Here is a 19,006-nt window from a genome sequence, read left to right as displayed (position 1 = left end):
TATTGATCCCAAACTGGGAAATTGTGGCGTTACAGCAACAGGTTATCCAAACACACAATATGAGTAAAAAAACACAATGTTAGCCAATCTAAAAATAATATAATATTAAATACAAAGTAAATAAGTACTCAAAATAAAAATAAAAATGTGAATATATACAACCACGATTTAAGTTAGCATTACTAATCTTAAATAGGAAGATTAAATATGGAAGATGAAATGTAAATGTGCAAGAACAGAGTCATAAATGGTAGTAAATTAAATATGGAAGATTAAATGTAAATGTGCAAAAACAGAGTCATAAATGGTAGTAAATTAAATATGGAAGATTAAATGTAAATGTGCAAAAACAGAGTCATAAATGGTAGTAACCTCTCTGGTGTAGATCAAATTTTGGGGAATTTATTTTCATTGGTCACACATTTATTTAATTAGGCCTAAATAAGTAACACATTCAACACGTTTTTTTAACCAGAGCAGTGTTGTATTTTAATGTAAATTTAAAAAAAAAAAGATTGGTGATATTTTCCGCACTTCCGCCCGCAAGCTGGCTATCCCGCGAAACTCCAGAAGAGGGCGTCTTTGTGTCGTCGAAGCTGATCAGTTTAGCCCCTGTGTGTTCAAATTTAAATGTGTGTCTCTTCGTATGTATGTATGCATGTGTGTGTGTCGGTGTGTGTGTGTGTGAGAGAGTGAAAGAGGGTCAGCGGCTGTTCGGTGGTTAGTGAGATAGCAGTTAGCCTGTGCTTCAGCCAGCGGCGTCTAAAAGATGCACACAGCTAGCGCTATGGACGATATAGGGGCGCCTGGAAGCTAGTATATAATTATTTAAGTGGGGGGAAAACGCACTAGCAGAGATGGCCGGGATTATTAAGAAACAAATATTGAAACATTTGTCAAGGTAAGTTGTCTTTTCTGGCGATGTGTGTTAGCAGATTAGCTCAGCTGAATGATGGTTTTAAACGTTAAAGGAGCAAACAGTAGTTCTGTTGTGTTTGAGCTACATTGATTTTGGTTACCATCCTGTAGCCTGACGCTAACATGTTTGAACAGTCTCAGGGACAGGGGCAGTGAACGCAGCACAACCCCCTAACCCCCCCTCCTCAATAATAACATTAACCTTTATTACTTTTTTTTTCCATGTGAATGCATATGTGTGGTTAAAACTGGTGACTGTTACAGACGGACGTAGCTTTTTAAAAAGATGAGCCATTGGATTCTGTGGGCCGTAAACGTTGTTGAAAAAGCCCAAAATATCGCATCTTTAAGATTATCTGAAGAGTTGTCAGTTTACTCAAATCTATCTATCTTCTATGTTTGCTACAAAATATTATCCACTAACAAGACAAAATCAACTTTTCTTAAGTATACAGTTTATTTAGGGTTGACAGCCCACTCCAGTGAAGTCTGAGCTTGTTCAGGTTTATTAACCTACTTTTTTTTTAAGGCAAAGCATAAAAATCAGCTTCTCTTTGTTTCACATCCTTTTATTTAAGCATCATTTCTTCTACCTTGCTAATTGTCTCCACATGAACAAATATTGGATTCAAGTCACCTTCAGCATCCTCTCCAGAGCTGGCTGCAGCATTTCCCCCTCCAGTCGATCTGATTCCTCAGTATGTGATGCTGCTGCTCAGTCATGCCATATATCTGCTGTTTTTATTCTCTATTTTTTTATGTTTTAGTTTCAGAATGATCAGCATTTTCTGCAGCTGTCAGTTTGACACTGCCGAGAGCTGATGGGTAGAAGTGAAATGTTGATACTGTTCAAAAAGGCCTTTTGTGTTCTCATCGCTGCTGCTGTCTCTATCGCTGCACAATTTTCTGATAATGCTTTTTGCTCCACGTAGGAGAAAAGTGGACACATACTTGGTGAACAGACATGCAAGGATAGGCACGCAATACTTGTTAATGTTGTTGGATCATGCGTGTTCTTTTGGATGGAAATGGGCCTAGCAGTCCAGTCATCTCTTTAGTTATCTTGTTGTATACTGACAGAAATAAATCACTTCAAACTTTTACAGTTATTTTCATCGTTCTGTTTATGTTGTCAAGTCTTTCGCGTCACCATCTGATTTGGTGTGGAATAGACTATATAACAAACAAGACCAACACTTTTCCTGCCAGCAATGATACCCTGTTAAAAGGTAAATTCTTATAAGTGAACAGCTTGGTTCAAATAACTGAATTAAACTAAAATCTACACACAGTGCACTGCTACAACCTCTGTTGGTTCAAACCACAGACTGTATAAAGATTATTGTTTACAGTCTATGGTTCAAACCGACCACTGATTCATTTTGCATTGATTTTTATCGTTTAATTCTGAATCCAAACATTTATGGTTTCAGGAAAGCTTGCACAATGACTTCTTTCTTGATCCTGATAAGCTGTGAAAAGAGAATAAAGTGGAATGGCTATTCACTCTTAAGTGTAATTATTCTCAGCAATTATGCAGCAATGCCGCTTTTCTAAATGTTTGCGCCACAGTTGTTTGATTCGATGTTTTAATAATGAATGACAATAATTGGAAAGAAGAAAAACGCAGCTGTATTCAAACTCTAAATCTTGACAACATTGTATAGATGAATTAGAGCTGTTGAATATTTCCACATGTGAACTAGCTCTACACGCAATACTTTGCTTATACGAGGCCTTTTAACGGGTGTCATGGGTGCTGATATGAAATTTTAGCGCAAAGTAGTTTCCCCAAATGTTGGCACAATAGAAAAAAGTTATTTTTATATATAGTTATTTTTTGCTCAGTGTCCGAAGGAAGCTTTTAAGCTCTGACTGGATTTTCAGGCTAATCAGTTTCAGCATGTTAGTAGGAACAGCTATGTCATATGTTTTGAAGAAATGGGCCACGTTTACATGTACTAGTGTATTTAACATGATGTGAGACACATTCTGTAGCTCTCCAACATTCGTTTTTAGTCTGCTGCCTTTTCAACACTCCTCTTGGTTGTCTCTCTTGAAATGTTATGGGGATTTGCCTAAACAGCATTTAGTCATGTGATGTGTGTGAAATTAAAATACTTAACACATGGATTTGCTCTTATGGCTGCTATATTTACCCTATGTGGGATTGTAGCCTCGTTCTGGTTCCAGCAGCAGCGTCACTGAGGTGAGTTAAGATCATAAGAGATGTGCAAGTCCAGAAAGGAAGCTGCTTCTGCCCCTGTTTCCTTTGATGACTCATTCAGCTGCACTACTTCTCGTCCAGGATGCATAATTGAATTTATTTCCTTGTTTCTGTTTCCAGATCATCAGTGACATACTTTACTGATGATGTCAGGTGTTTCCCTTGATAATGTTTAATGAGCCTCGGACTGATTTAAGATGTGAGTCTTCACCATGAAAAGCTTTGTGTTCACTTTATGTTGTTATCCAGGTTCACGAAGAACCTGTCCCCGGACAAGATCAATCTAAGTACACTGAAGGGGGAGGGGCAGCTCTCCAACCTCGAGCTTGATGAAGAAGTTCTGCAAAACATGCTCGACCTGCCCACCTGGCTGGCTGTCACTCGGGTCTACTGCAACAGAGCCGCCATCAGGGTATGTAACTGACTAGTCAAACCCGATAGTGCACAGTAGCTGTTCTGACAGTTTGCCCTTTTCTGAATCTACAATAAAAAAAATAAAAAAAGTACAGCCGGTAAACAATCACTTTAGTAATTTTCAAAACAACAAACACAGGTTATGTTGCTGGATACGTTGTTTTCCAAAGCATGGGGTCATAGATGAAATGAGAAGTGGCAGTAACAGAGAGATAAGCAGTGCTAGAGGCACCACTGAGGACGTTTTGATCCTTCAGACCGGCACTGGTTGTTGATAATAGAGAAGCGAGCAGTGATTCAGAGGGACACAAAAGGCCAGAGGCCAGAGTGATCCTGAGATAAACTGGCTGCTGTGCACTGAGCTGTCAGGGTGGCTGGTTTGTGTTCCCCGGATCATCTCTAAGTACTACATGTTTTGGAAAATTTTATTCGATTTCTATTGATGTAACTGAAGTGTGTTTATCACTTTATATAAATATTTTGAAAGGTTGTTTAAACAGGGAACATTGTCAAATAATGTAGGACAGCGTTGCTTATAATAATACATTTTTATTCATGACGTTTATTTAAAAAACATTCCTAGTAGAGCTTGATTCTAGGTGTTTTATGTGTTGTTATACCCATCTCCATGATCTTCAGCCTGACTGAGAGTGTCATAAATGTGGCATTCTCTTTTTGAACTGTATCATGTTGGTGAGGATTGTGGTGTTGCCACAAGAAACAAGCAGTGCTAACTCTAATAGCAACCGTTCAAAAAAAATATTCTCCTTTGCAGCTGCTTTCTTTGTGTTATTCACATTTTCTTGTTTCATTTTTTTAACATTTCTTTAAAAGAGCTGTCACTGAGGCCAAAGTTTCTTTATATTTTTAAATATCAATGCAACATACTCTTTGCTGTTAGGTTCCCTGAGATGGTAGCAGAACATTAGTGGAATTCTGTTACAGTATAAGTATAGGTAACTTTATGCATAGAGAGTTTTTATCGAACACGGCCACAAGTAGTTTCGATGGCAGTCTCAAACTGACACAGGCTGTTTTGAATTAGGACATACTTGTATATCATTTTTCACTTGTAGGAGCTTGATGTTTACTGTGCCCGTTTGCTCAGTGAGTGATAAACGGTGCAGTATGCTGCAGTGACAAGTGTTTGTGACTGACCTCGTGGACCTCCCTCTTGTCCTTTCTTTTTAGATACAATGGACAAAGTTGAAAACCAGCCCCATCTGCCTGGTATGAAGTGGCTTCTTTCTGGTGTCTTTCGAAAATGTTAACATTAAAATTGGGCAAAAAATAAAAGGAGAAGTAACCTGAGTGTTGATGCTTCCTCTTTTTGTGCAGTTCTTAGATAAGGTAGAGGTAGAAATGAGGACATGCGAGGAGCCCCGCCCACCGAATGGCCCCTCTCCTATAGCAATCACAGAAGGCCAGAGGTAAGCCTGCAGAAATATTATGTTATGCCAACATATCTCGTGTTGAATAATCAGCTACATCCCATGTTGTGTGTGTATATGGTGACCATTTCCTTTTGCTTCTGTTTGCGTCGTGTGTTTACAGCGAGTACGGCTTTGCAGAGAAGGTGGTGGAGGGCATGTCTGTTCGGATCAACTCCATCACCATCAAGGTGCAGTCTCGTGCCTTCCATGCCTCTTTTGAGCTCTGGCAGCTACAAGGCAACAGCCTCAACCCCAAGTGGCAGCGCAGCGACCTCCGCTACACCCGCGTCACAGACCCCAAGAGAGGAGAGGTACAGAGCTGCACACTTTTATCCCCTCTCTTTACGCACGCTCGAGCTGGACGTTTTACGTAAAAGCCAAAATGAAAACAGTATTTTACACACACACACACAGCTATGGCAGACAGTTAATAAATCAAATCATCCATCTGTTTAGTTTTTTCTTAGCTGCAGAGACTATATTGGGATGGACAGAATTTCAGAATGAGCTCTTGTAATCTGCTTTTAAGGAATTCTATTATGTTCTTCCTCTGTTAGGCCTGAAACCATATATTTCTGTGCTTAAAAAAAAAAAAAAAAAAATCTCTTTCTGCAGTGGTTCCAATAAATACATATACATTTCAGAATATGGTGTTTCTTTGTGTTGCTCTTACAATGATTATTTAATTTGTTTATTGTTTAGGTGTTGACATTTAAAGAAATCAACTGGCAGAGTCTTCGGATTGAGGCCGACGCCATTGAGAGTGACGACCAGGACTTGGGTAGCACCCCTTTACGGCTCATCACCAACCAGGGCCGCATTCGTATCGCCCTGAAACGCAGAGTAAGGCTTTTGCTTGTTACCACTCTTTGACCATTCTATCATGAAACAGGTTATGAATCCCAAATGTGTGTCGGATCTAAATTGCAAACGAGTCGCCACGGGACTAAGGTCAATGCTTTATTGTTCTCTTCCAGCTAAAGGACTGCAACGTGCTGGCCTCCAAGCTGCTTTTTATTCTGGACGACCTTTTGTGGGTGCTGACAGACTCTCAGCTCAAAGCCATCATCCATTACTCCAAGTCTCTCAGTGAGGCCATGGAGAAGTCTGCCCAGCAAAGGAAGAGCAGGACTGCTGAATCCCTACAGGTCCTGACTTACTCCTGCTCTAAATATTGGGAGGAAAATCACTGCAAAGTAGAATAATCAAATGTGTTTACAGACCTTATAAGTACCCGATATGTTTAGACTAAATGAAAAAATGTGTTACTTTAGATGAAGCTTGCTAAATATATTCATATAAACAATATATATATTTATTCCTCCCTAAATTTGACCAATGCATTTGTTTTTAAAAACATGTTTCCTCTGTTGTGTTTACAGACTGCTCCTCCATCACCTGGCCTCCACAACATTTGGGCCGACCCCCCGCCTGCTCCAACCGGCCCCCCCAACACTACAAGTCAATACTTTGATCTTTACGACGTCAAAGAGTCTTCCTACCACACCTTCATATCTCGCTTAGACCTACACATATGCAATGACAGTTCTTCACTGGATGAAGGTCAGTTGTAAATAGGTCACCATGTTGTCAACAGTATGAAGTAACTCAAGTCGACCTACGCTTTATTACTTCCCTATGAATGCAAGACTTGGTGAATAAGGGAATCCTGTACACAGAGTGAAGTGCAGAGCATTTGAAAGGTAATTCAATACAAGCGGGTTTAAAACTAATCTCGTGGTATTTCTTAGACGCGTCTCCCCCACCGGGCTTGCAAGGTGCCATGCAGCTGACGTTCAAGAAGCTGGGTTTTGACTACTATCCCATCCACAGACCTGGTGAGTGTAAAGACTGACTTTTTTTTTTTTTTTTGTCTGACCGCAGCTTACCCAGAGGCTCCATCTTCCTCCCAATTTAACCACAGCTTTCATTCAGGCCTAGCTGTTAGGAGGATTACTATTCAAGCAGACTAATGGTCTGGGGAGAGTGTGCCCTGCGTCATTATTCTTGTGGAATTCCAGAAGTGGAGAATGTAGAGCAGCAGAGCCTCTGGAGCTCATTGTGGTCAATTAAACAAAGATAGAAAAAAAAAATACAGTTGAATAAAACGAAATGGTTTCATTCAAAAGGATAGTTTGTAACATTAATCTGATCAGAGGAAAGATTAATATATCTACACAATACAACTTTATACTCAATTTTTATAGATATGTAACCAGCCATAGTGAGTGCTTATACGCATGAATACCATGTTTGAAATGTGGCCAGATTTGTTGACACAAGGAAGGAATTTGTCTGTAGTACTTGCATACCGGAACACAATCACAGCATGCTAGAGATTTCATGCTGTAAATGTGAGCAGGTTTATGCATGCAGCTTTTAAATTAGACCGAAGCTTAACAACCAGCCATCTGCATGAAGCCTACGTGGTACCATGGCCTGTGTGTGCAAGGTTGTGGAGTTTCCATCAGGTTTCCTTCACAGGAAATCAGTTTAAAGCCTAGATTGGATTCTAAATCATATCTGCCCCTTTTGCCACTTTTCTGACACAGCTGATGGATGTCGACACTGGGAACGCCACTGTGGAGCCATGGAGAGTCAGCTTCAGTGGGCTGCCAAGCTGCTGGAGGAGTACCAGAAGAGAGCAGAGGTTTCTGGGTTCCCTGGGCCGCATAGTGAGGTGCCCCAGCCAAACAATAACTCCTCTGCAAGTACGGGTGCAGGTAGGGGGCACTACCTATAACTTATATATGGCTTAATGTCTTGGGTGATAGCTGAGCACAGATAAAATGATAACCACGCACTAAAATGTAATGATAAAACCAGGGCTCAACACAAACATGATCAAACACTGTGCAATGTTACTCTTTACGACTCAAAGTGGACACCTGACCATCATGAGAATGAGCTTGTCATGCATCTTCTTCTAGGAATATGGTTATTTATATAGTTTGACCCCTTCCTTTTGTGTTATCCCCTCCCCCTCCATGACATTCTGAAGTGAGTCTGTGTGAATCTGAGCCCATTCAGACAAAAGAGCATTTGTGAGGTCAGGCTCTAATGTTGTACAATACGGCCTGGTTTGCAATTAGCCTTCACATTCCTTTACGAGGTCCTCAATGGGATTGGGGTCAGGCTGCTGTGTGGGTTGGTGAACTTTCTGCACACAAACTCAACGGACCATTTCTCAATGGAGCTCTCGCTTTGTGTAGAGGGTGCACAGTCAAGCCGGAAAATCAAAGGCCTTACAAAAACTGTTGTAATAAACTTAAAGGGATTGTGTTGTATCCTGTAGCTTAAATAAGTCCCATTACTTGAACTGATGGGTCTAACCCAAACCACAAAAGATAGCTCCAGATTGTTATTGTTGTTTCTCTCCTCTGCTGAAAATTTTAGTAAGCACTGTACATTCTGGGCTGTGGAGTTCTGGCACCACCCAAACTCTGTTTCTCCCATCAGACTGCCAAATGATAAAGAAAGATTTATCACTCCAAGGGACACCTTTAAGCTTCTTCAGAGGGAAGTAGTAGTATGCTTAATACTACCCAAGCCTCATGCTCTGCATTGTGTAGTGTGACGCTAACCATGCACATGGGCTGATGTTGCTTCCAGAGTCAATTTTAAACTTCAGAGCGAGTGATGCTGCAGATGAGAGCTGCTTTTACATGCTGCAATCTTGAGTATTCCTTCTCCCTGATCTGAGAGTCTTCATGCTTTACTACGTTGTGGCTGAGCTGCTGTTATTTCAAGGTGCTGCCACTTCACATTACGTTTGCCTCGGGATCGATAAAGTAGGACAGAAACACAAATCACAGGCGGACTTGTGACTGAGGTGGCACCCTGTGATCGTGTAACGCATTCTACATGTTGGTAGGGATATCAAATGACTTTCATCAATATGGGTGCTCCAACCCTATCATAAATCAGAGGACTCTGTAACAACAACACAGAAGATAGATAGATAGATAGAGACTTTATTGATCCCGAGGGAAATTCAAAAGACAAATCCTAATCTGTAAATGTTTTTCTGAACATTAATATTGTGATCTCATTAGAAACAAACTCCTCTTCGTTTGTAACAGATTGTTTCCTCTTCCATGTACTCTCTGCAGATCTACAATCTAGTCTCAAATCGAGCCCCGCAAACACAGAGGGGGGATCCAGAAGGAGCTCTGTCGCAGCCCCTGCTGGACCTCCCCTGAAGAGGCTGCGATCCTGCTGTGTGGTGGTCAGGATGGACGACGTGAACATTCACCAGGCAAGTTTGACTCATGAACTGATTTGATTTACCTGCTTTAATATCAGAGGCTTTACTTCAATGAAAGGGTGGAGGGAATGAAAGAAGTCAGGCAGATCCTCTGATAGCGCTGGAAGTTACTCTGCTAAATTCATCTTTGGCTGTGATGAAGCATCATGTGTTTTTGGACTGATTAATAAATCAAAGAAGGTGTTTATTTGGAAAAGTGTTCGTATTGAATTAAAATGAATGAAACCTGTCAACATATCATAACATAACTGTTGATAGTAGATCATTGAACAGGGACAGTTTCAACAACCAAGCCCGTTTAATTACTGACCAGTAGCATCATCAGGATGGCGCCTCTGTGAAATAACTTTTCCTAAAGGACTCTTAATGTCTGTGTGGAAAAAAAAGTGTGCATCAGCTCCCCTCCAAACAGTAGCTTCACAATCAGCAAGCATGCCATGGGTATCATGTGCTGCAGTGTGCAAAGTACTTGTAGTTAGCTGAAGGTTTGCCAAATAAGAAGCCCTGCAGACATCTGGCTGACAGGTCTCCCAGGGGAAACAAGAGCCTCTTTCAAACAACCATCTGACTGTCTGATATGTTTGATTAGATTGCTGATTTCTTAAATTGATGTGATTGCTGTGTTAATATTTAGCATTAAACTGCCCTTCTGGGGACCTGCAACAAGGAAATTATTAACTGAAAACCACAGCCTATTAATAATTCCTGACATTTTAAGCAAATTGATTCCTTGTAGGTGAAACACATCATTACAAAAAGTATGCAATCCTCTATATGCCACTTTATTTGACTGCTCTTTAGCCTTTTTTATCTGAGGCTGAGGAACCGCCCACATGTGTGTAATTACCCTCTCAGGCTGCTTCTGCAATTTCCCTTTGGACTTTTCTCACTTTGTTTCATAAGAAAACGTAAAAGTTCCAAGGTTATTTTAGCCTCAAGTAACTTTTAGTTCCCCATATGAAGAATCACCCAGGGGAAATTCTTAACATGAATGGGTCTCCACCTTCAATTCATGAACGGAAGCCACGTATTTTCAGACTCATGTGTTAAGTACTGATACTGATATGGTAAGATACTGTTATGCACATTGTCCTTTCATGAAATAAAATCTTGTGTTTCTTGTTAATCATGTCTAGAATAAAGCACAAATAAGCTTAATCCATTATTTAGAGATATTTCTGCCACAGCTCTAACATCTGCACCTCAAATTTCAGGTGTCGACAAGAGGCCGTCAGAACAAGAAGACCCAGTCTTTGTTGTCCTGTAACCGTAAATCCCTACGTTTGCCCGACAATGTGCCAGCAGTTCATCTGCAGTTAACAGAATACTACTTTCCTGACAACCCCAGTGTATCAGGTATCATGCATCAACATAATCAACTGTTTTTTGTTTTCAACTTATCACTGTTTTAAGTTTAGTTGTGTGTTTGTCTGCTTTACTCACAAATAAGACATGTTTTTCATAACAGCACAATCTTCCTTTCTAATAATACAGTAATACAAACCCCTCTGTGTATTGGCCAGATTTCACAGTTATTGGCATTTATTGAAAAAGAGATGGACTTTATTTTGATTGCTTGTTAATAATCAGATTGGTGGTATATTTATTCCATAGAAAGATTTCATGAAAAGTGAAAATCATGTATCTCTTACCTTGTCACCTTCTCCCAGTACCTACAACAAACCTGTATGCCCAGCTGAATGGCCTCCAGCTGTGTGTAGATCCTGCCAGTGTGCTGTGGATCAATCTGTTTTCCAGAGGTCTGCTGCACACGCTGGACCAGGTCAAAGCTTTCTACCATCTGCAAGATAGCAGCAAGGCTGAGGAGCATGTAGACATCTGTATGGATGCAACTCAGCTCAAGGTGAACAAACAATTCATGTGTTTTTCTTTCATGTTGGAATTATTTGTAATGCCCTTTTTTTTCTCATACTCAGTTGTATTTTAGACAAAAGAATGTATATTGCTTTGATGTGACCACTTTTGTTTCTTTCTATAGCTCGTAATCCCCTTGGATTCTTCCATATTGGACCATCCAGAGCGTCCGCAGTCCCTCTCTGTCACCGTGCCCCAGATGGTTCTCAGCAACACTCCTCACTGCCCTAATGGCTCCAGAGCTGATCTCAACAGCACCTTTAACAAGTTTGCCAGCTGCCCTTTCTTCCATACGGCACCCCCCTGCCCTTACCCAAGAGACCGGAGTGCCTTTCACCCCGTCCCGTCCATCTTCCTGCAGCTCTCTCAAGAGACGGAGCCCCTACCTCTGGACATAAAGAGGCTACGATCCCAGGATATCTGGTCTCTCAGTCTGTCCCGTGTGACCTTCGGTTTTGATGGGGCTCGCCGATTCCCCAAAGGCAAAACCCAACCTTTTGTCGAACCCTTTGCCATGTCAGTTTGGATTTGTCAGCCCTCTGCCTTTGGAAATAATTCACCGTCTTCCTCCTCCAGTCCCAGCAGAGACCATCATGCTTCCCCAGAGCAGGAAGACACTTCCCTTGCCTCATTCCACTTTTTGGCCCACACCATCACTCCAGTGAAGATGTGGCTCAACCATTACCAGTATGTGGCCCTGCTGAGGATGAGGGACACCATGGCTCGGCTCGGGGCAGAGCTGGGCAGGGACCTACGAGATGTTAAGCAGGCTCACGGACAGAAGACAAAACCTTCCACAGTTTGTCTTGCCCTCCTGGTGGACTCTGCTGAATTGGGTCTCCTGTTGCCAGCAGTGTGCTCAGAGCCTGAAGGAGAGGTAGCCCACACCCCAGAGACAGACAGCCCGAGCATTACAGACTCTGACATGTCTCCCACTCATCGCTCTGAAGGTGTCCCAGAGGAAAATGGGTTGGAAAGCGCAGTCTCCATTAATACTGCCAATGAGAATAATTACCAGGACGAACAAGGTGGGATGGTGGAGGAGGCATGTGAGGCAGTGGAGGACAGTTTGGCAGCACAGGAGGACACCCTTGTTCTCTCACCAGCGCTCTCACCCGGACACTCCCCTGGCCTCTCCCGGGAAGCGTCCACCTTCAGCCTGGAGGGAGAGCTGTCCAGTGCCATTAACGTCACCAAGGATGTGACCAAAGATGCCATAAGTGCCTCGCTGGACCTGACCAAAGGGGCGTTTTCAATTACAAAAGATGCCTTTAGCATGCTGAGTCGTGGCTCAGGGATGAGCAAGTTATTCAGTCCGCAGGCAAAGTAAGTGCTAGTGCTCTCCTACTGGGCTGTCGGCAACATAATAATCTTTGTGTGTCTGGAACCCATGCTGTGCACCGCATGCTTTTACTGGCTGTTTCTTACCAACTGTCTTGTGTGTTTAAAGGGAACAGATCCAGCGTTCGGAAGGGTCCTCCCCTTCTCTGACTGCCAGCCCGCACCACAAGTCCATGAAGCAGTCGCCGTCCCAGCATTCTTTTGATAGTGCTATCATGGATGGCAGTCTACCGGACGAGAATCTCTCAGTGCATAGTGATTTCAGCGAGAACTTTGTGGTTCTTATAGACTCAGGTGCTCAAAAAAATACAAAGCCGCTAAGGAAATTGCTCCCTTACCCAAGGTGACACCTACTTTTAAGTTTGTCTTTTGTTTCCAGAGTCCATGGGTCCCAACAACACCTCTATGGGAAGTCTTGGCAGCCCGATTACAGGGACAGAGAGACGTTCATCCGCTGAACTTAGCAGCTCTTTTTCCCAAAGTACCGAGGATGTGTCTCAGGATATGGTGAGTGACTATGCTCCTGTGATAGGATGTAAATGATTTCTTCAACTCAAAACTAACTCAAGCCGTTATTTCAAATTGGAATGCCAGTGGTTTAAATGGGACATTGCTGTGATTTGTTGCAGTCCTCAGTGTTGGTGCTGATCTTGAGTGGAACCGCCTGTACCATGGAAGTAAAGGGAGAAGACCAAGTGGTGGCTGTGGAAACAAATAATCTGACCCCTGTGCAGATGGGAAACATCAGGGTAGCAGACCTGCATGCTGGACTTATACAAGGTATGCTTTTGTTTGATCTATATTTTATTTCGTATTGGCAAACTCAAACAAAATGATTGCCACTGAAAGGCATTTTCGAAGAACTTATGCTTACATAGGATTTTTTTTATAGGAACACAGAAATCAGAAATCAGAATAGCTGATACTTCTAATCACATTGTCTCAACCTAAAATAACCCTGATCGAGGTTCCAGTATGGAAAGCACGATGGAACCTGTCACAGCAGGCTGACAAATGAACCTCATTTGTCCCTGCAGCTTCAAGTGGATCCTTCCAGATGCACAACGGCCAGGGCTTCAGAGGCGCTCCTGCAGTGTGCATGCGATCAGAAATGGGTCCTTCTGCCGCCCGCCACTCGGCTCTGGCCGAGTCTTTGGGCTTCCTGGATATCCGAATGCAGGACTTCCAGGCAGAGCTGTTGGCCTCCACCGTGTCAAACATCGGCCCTTTCCTCGAAGATGAATTCAGTGTTGATAGTCAGCCAATGCAGTTACACTTGAGCAATGTCACCGTCACTATTAAGGTGGGTTGTTGATACTGCCTGGAATCAGAGTCATATTGTTGTGAAATAGTAAAACATTGTATTTGACCTCACTGCAATTACATGATTATATCTGATATATCATGTGATCGGATGTAAGCATATTTTTCTAACACAGAAAAATAATTTAGCAATCTTCTCCGCTACATTCTGTGGAAATACTAACCCTCTTCAGACTGCTTTTTTCACCCAAGTGCTGTAACTAAGCTCAGCTGTCAGCACGTCTTTGTACATGTAACCCCCATCACGCCTCTGCAACATTCAGTTTGAAGGCAACGCATCACAGGGGCGTTAATATCGCGGCTTGAAATGGTAGTCTGCATAGACCTACTGAGAGGTTAATCCTGGTGTAATAAACTGAGTTGACCTGCTTTATTGAGTGAAAGGACATAAACAGTAATGGTGTCGATTAGTGTAAATCCATGTGCTTCACTGTAAGGATCTCTTTTTTGTTTCTTTTAGGATGATAGTCCTAAAATCTACCCAACAGCCCCTCAGCCAGTCCCGGCCTCATTCGTGGTAGATAAGCTGCTCCTGGAGCGCGGTGAAGACGGCATGATGAGGCTCAAAGGTGAGAAAAATAATTGCCTAATTATTTTACATGAGGCTTGTGCACCATTTTTAAACGTTACGCCAGTCAGTTGTGCAGATAGACTTACTGTAGGTACGAGCAGGATCATGATGTGTAAAAACCAGCTTACAACATCTGCTGTAACATGAAAGCAGAACAGAAAGTGATCTCTACCATTACCATCTGAACCCCCAGCAGGTGTGCCGGTATCTGGAGCAGACGACCTTGGTTTCTACAGTTTCTACTCGGGTCAACAGCAGAAAGAGGTAGGGGAGACCAAGCTGTACTGTACTGCACAGCTTCATCTCTGTGTGTTGGTAAACTTCCTGTACAGTAGTTATTACGTCCAAAAACAACAATCTTTCTTTTTCGATCAGTAGGTGAGACAAATGGCCTAAAAGTTGATCATCAGCGATTGATCATTTAAAGTAACTTAGGAATATGACATTAAAAAAGAAAGCAGTGAAAGAAGTCCTCTTAAAACAATATAAATGTTGGAACAAATTACTGTGGACTGCTGATTCCATAGATTTATCAAAAACATGGTTATAATTAGACGTGTATTGTGCTTTTAAACGACAAGTAGAGACGTCAAAGAAGCTTAACAAAGAATGACAACAAAACAAAACAGGGAAAACAATACAACAAAGAAATAATGTAAGAGAAGGAGGAGGAGGAGAACAGGCTTTGTTAGTGGTTGAAGTAGGCGGTGTTGAAGAGGTGACTTTTTAGGGATTTCTTCTTTTTTTTTTAAGATTTATTTTTGGACTTTTCGTGCCTTTTAATGCAGAGAGAGGACAGTGGATAGAGTCGTAAACCAGGGAGAGAGAGTGGGGAATGACATGCGGAAAGGGGCCACGGGTGGAAGCGAACGAGAGTCTCAATACATGGGACGCGCGCCCTAACCATTGCGCCACCAGCGCGCCCCTTTTTAGGGATTTCTTGAAGGTGGAGAGTGAGGGGGAGTCTCTGGGAGTGAGTTCCAGAGGGTGGGAGGTTTGCATCAGCAGACCTGAGAGTACGGCGGGTGGGAGTGTGCCGGTGGAGTAGCTCAGACAGGTAGGGGGGGGGATGACAGGTTATGGACGGCTTTGTAGGTGATGATGAGGAGTTTGAAGTGGATACGCTGGGGGATGGGGAGCCAGTGGAGGTTATGAAGGACGGGGGGTGATGTGGTCACAGGTGCGGGAGTGTGTGAGAAGACGAGCATCGGAGTTCTGGATATATTTTAGTTACTTTAGCGTTCTCATATAATTCATTGTATTAGAATTGTGGAATCAATTAAAAAGAGAAGTGAATGAAGTCAGCGATGATTATTCTGCGGACTTAAAATAATATCAGCAAGCACAGGAAGAGGCTGCAACGTTATCCTCCAAAATGTGCAGTTGTTGCGGAATTCCCAGTCGCTGCTCGGTAATTCAGCTAATGAAAGGTCCTCTTTGTTTAATATCTTAATGTCTTCGTAAGAATATCAGCACTGTCCCAAACATAGGACTGTGTAAAGCTCTGCATTGCATGTCCACAGAGCTTTTTGTGTCTTTACATTTTATCTGCAGGTCAAGATCTTGAAACCTCAGCTTCTTAACGTTTCAAGCTCGAACTCATGTTTAAATCTATCTCCTCTGTCTGTCTTAAATACAGCTGTGTTTCCCGGCTCCTGTTACTGGTCACAAGATTGTGTAATGGAGTTCTGATTACACCTGTTGCCGTCTTTCAGAATCTGATATCTGCGCCACTTAGCCTTTAGCACCTAGCCAAAAAAAACTGTAGCCGCAACTAACCAATCTGATGATGTGCCGTTCCAGATAAAAGCCTTGGAGTCGCAGCTCTCTGAAGCCAAGTCGGCTCTCATCCAGGCCCTCAGTGACAAAGATCGCCTCCTTCTGGAAGTCAGGAAGTATGACCCCACGTTTAATCTCTGAGCCTCTCGGGTTTCACACATCGTACTTACAGTTTCTCCGCTCCTGCTGAGGAACAGTGAGGGGACGTCAGCAGGACTCGTTAACAGTACGTGTGGACATTGGACATGTTTGAGAAGATGACTCTTGAGTTGCAGCTTTGGATCACTTCCAACTTATACACGAGATTACAAAAGACCCCCGTATAATGCTCATACTAAAAAGGGGAACCTAGAGGATTAACTCATAGATACATTAATGGTACTACTTTTTTTATCTGGCAGTCTAGATAGTCCTCACTTCAGTGCTAAACACCAATCACTCTCATTACTTTTTCCTCCAAATCAGTGTGAACAGTGAAGTTATTGTGTGGTTTCAAGTGTTTTGTCACACAGCATGCAAGGGGTACCGGTAAATATCATCAAGCTTTAATTCTCTCCACTTCAGGATTTGTGTTACAGAAAATGTTTTACGTCGAACACATGTCAAAACCTTCTCTTCATATTTACTGACACTGCCAGAACGCTACTAGGACCATCAGTCGCTCTTTCCCCAAAACACACCTTCCTGTCAAGCATGCTTTGTGAACGGTGCTAATTTAAGCTTCGCACAGAAACAAAAAAATAGACTTTGTTGTACTGACTGCTTGTGTGTTCCTTTTCATTTTAAAGTATTATAAAAAAAATAATAATATCAGCTGTTACTTGTTGAAAATATGTTGTGAACGGTAGGGAAAAAAACGTTGCACTTTTGAAACAAAAAGAAAAGATACAGCTCAATGTTCCACCTCGGATTGCTTCATCAGCACGGAGGAATGGTCAAACACTTTTGTCATGTTCTCACCTTTCTCTCAGAAAGCGGGTTGAATCATTCCCAGTGTTATTTAAACTTTGTGTTGTGAAATGTCGATCATGCTGCTTTTTGTACTGTGAAAACGACGTGCTCTGTGGTTGAATGTTCACTCGGGACGACGCGCCTTTCCATTTCTCCCTCAGCTGAGGAGAGCAGGTTGAGAAGCTTACGTTTTGGAACTGGGTTATTCAGTGTTCACTCTCAGCTGTTTGGTTTAGAGAAGTTTGGAAGGATTAAACCAGCTACCAGAGTTATAAAACTTGATCTCCTTAAGACTTCGTTTGTTAGCTGGTGAGGAAACAAGTCCGACGCACATTTATTAAGCATAGCACAGTTGTTACACATCATGAACTAAAAGTTTGTTCTGGATATTGTTTTACTTGTTTATAATAATTTATAGTTCTTAAAGCCTGTTTTTTTAATTGTTATACAGTGTTTTGAAGCCATATCAATCAAAGAAAATGTCATGTTGAAAGACTGTGGTACTTATAATGTACGCGCACACAGACAATGTAATGACCAAACTCACTACAAGCACTGATCACTTTCAGTGTTTCTGTGTTTATTCCTGATTTTCTGCAGATTTTCACTACCAGGCCAGTTGCCGGATGAATATACCTGTAAAGATCTATTTTCCATGCATACATTTGTTGTATGCATGTGATTAAACAATGATGGATTTGTTCATCACAAAGACTGTAACAGTGTAATGTTCATTTTATGAACGCTGTCATGAAAAATGTGTCTCTATGAGCGACATTTTATGCACAACAGTTCTATTGTTCAATCAGTGGCTTAGCATTCTGCCTTCAGAGGTATTGTTATCCATCTTAGTGGTCGCAAAGCTGTGAACTTACTTTCACTTACATTTGTCTTTGTCCCACTGTGTGCGTGGGAGACCCCTGGTGGCGGTGATTTGGCATTGCACTCCCCATTCCATACATTTTTTTAAAAATCTTTTCTGTCTCTTATTTAAAACACTGGTTGCCTTGCAAGTTATGAATGACAGATTTGCATTCTGAAAGGGGAATGTAAAATATTCAAGCAATAGAGAGAGAGCCTTGGTTTAACCAAAAATATTTAAAGAATGGTAACACTACCAATTTTTTATGTATGACTCCTCCATTTTTAAGTTGAATGGTATAAAAGAAAAAATAAATCTACCTGACTCTCACTGTTCACCTGCATGTGGACTCAATACATCCTCACTCCATCAGTGTAATAAAACAGAGATACTGCCCTTTAGCCTCACTATTACGTGTATGTGTGATCTCAGTTTTTGATGTTGGTATTTTTGCATGGCCTTAGCGGAACAAAAGATACACTTACATATTTTGTTTGCAACATGTAGCTTTGAGAGTCCAGTTTCCTCTCTCCTCAGTGTTAAGTAGCATCCATGTTGTGTAGACAAACTGGTTCTCTGAGTTCCATCTGCTCTTATAACCTTGCAAAATGAGGAGATGGACAGAGAATCAAGCAAGGCTCACCTAAAGAGAAGTAGTTTTTCTCTCTTTACTGAAGACTGACCTGGAAATCCAATGCATGTTCTGAAGTGATGTATAGTTTTTGCCTTGTGAATTATTTGCACTTGTGTGAACTATTCACTGGAAATTGCACTTGTTTTCACTTCAAGGAATTGCAGAAGAGTCCTTGTGAAATCTTCCTTACTGACACAAATGTTGGACAGTATTTTGTCAGTTGTGTGGTGTTCGTTGGATTTTGTAATGTCTTTATCACTTCTTTGAGACTAATATAAAAAAACTGGTTCTGTGAACCAAAGCTAGTATGTGTACAATATTGTAAAGGTGAAATAAAAGATAAAACTGCTCAACACATTTTCAATTGTGCTCTAGTTTAATGGGAAAGTGCATTTTCTTTTCTTGTTACAA

At 41.7% G+C, this 19,006-nt stretch overlaps 1 protein-coding gene across 1 annotated transcript; it reads left to right on the top strand.

Moving 5' to 3' along the window:
- Positions 1–572: 572 nt before the first annotated feature.
- On the top strand, positions 573–18,952 carry bltp3a (bridge-like lipid transfer protein family member 3A). Its single transcript, XM_065961700.1, has 21 exons — positions 573–901; positions 3,395–3,557; positions 4,751–4,789; positions 4,898–4,989; positions 5,114–5,303; positions 5,695–5,835; positions 5,970–6,140; positions 6,375–6,555; positions 6,744–6,830; positions 7,545–7,715; positions 9,105–9,250; positions 10,474–10,615; positions 10,930–11,123; positions 11,259–12,460; positions 12,585–12,769; positions 12,855–12,982; positions 13,105–13,255; positions 13,513–13,778; positions 14,259–14,367; positions 14,563–14,633; positions 16,173–18,952. The coding sequence occupies exons 1-21, from the start codon at positions 858–860 to the stop codon at positions 16,287–16,289; spliced, it is 3,990 nt and encodes a 1,329-aa protein (XP_065817772.1). The 5' UTR covers positions 573–857; the 3' UTR covers positions 16,290–18,952.
- Positions 18,953–19,006: the final 54 nt, after the last annotated feature.

This window comes from Labrus bergylta, chromosome 12 (assembly GCF_963930695.1).
Source record: "Labrus bergylta chromosome 12, fLabBer1.1, whole genome shotgun sequence".
NCBI lineage: Eukaryota > Metazoa > Chordata > Actinopteri > Labriformes > Labridae > Labrus > Labrus bergylta.
This window is presented reverse-complemented; position numbering and strand designations above follow the sequence as displayed.

What these genes read in the sequence shown, in the direction of transcription:
- bltp3a (XM_065961700.1), top strand. Translation starts at nt 858, where the DNA reads ATGGCCGGGATTATTAAGAAACAAATATTGAAACATTTGTCAAG. An exon ending in TGACAACCCCAGTGTATCAG is followed by an intron (nt 10,616 to 10,929) that starts GTATCATGCATC and finishes ACCTTCTCCCAG; the next exon opens with TACCTACAACAAACCTGTAT. An exon ending in GCATGCTGGACTTATACAAG is followed by an intron (nt 13,256 to 13,512) that starts GTATGCTTTTGT and finishes TTGTCCCTGCAG; the next exon opens with CTTCAAGTGGATCCTTCCAG.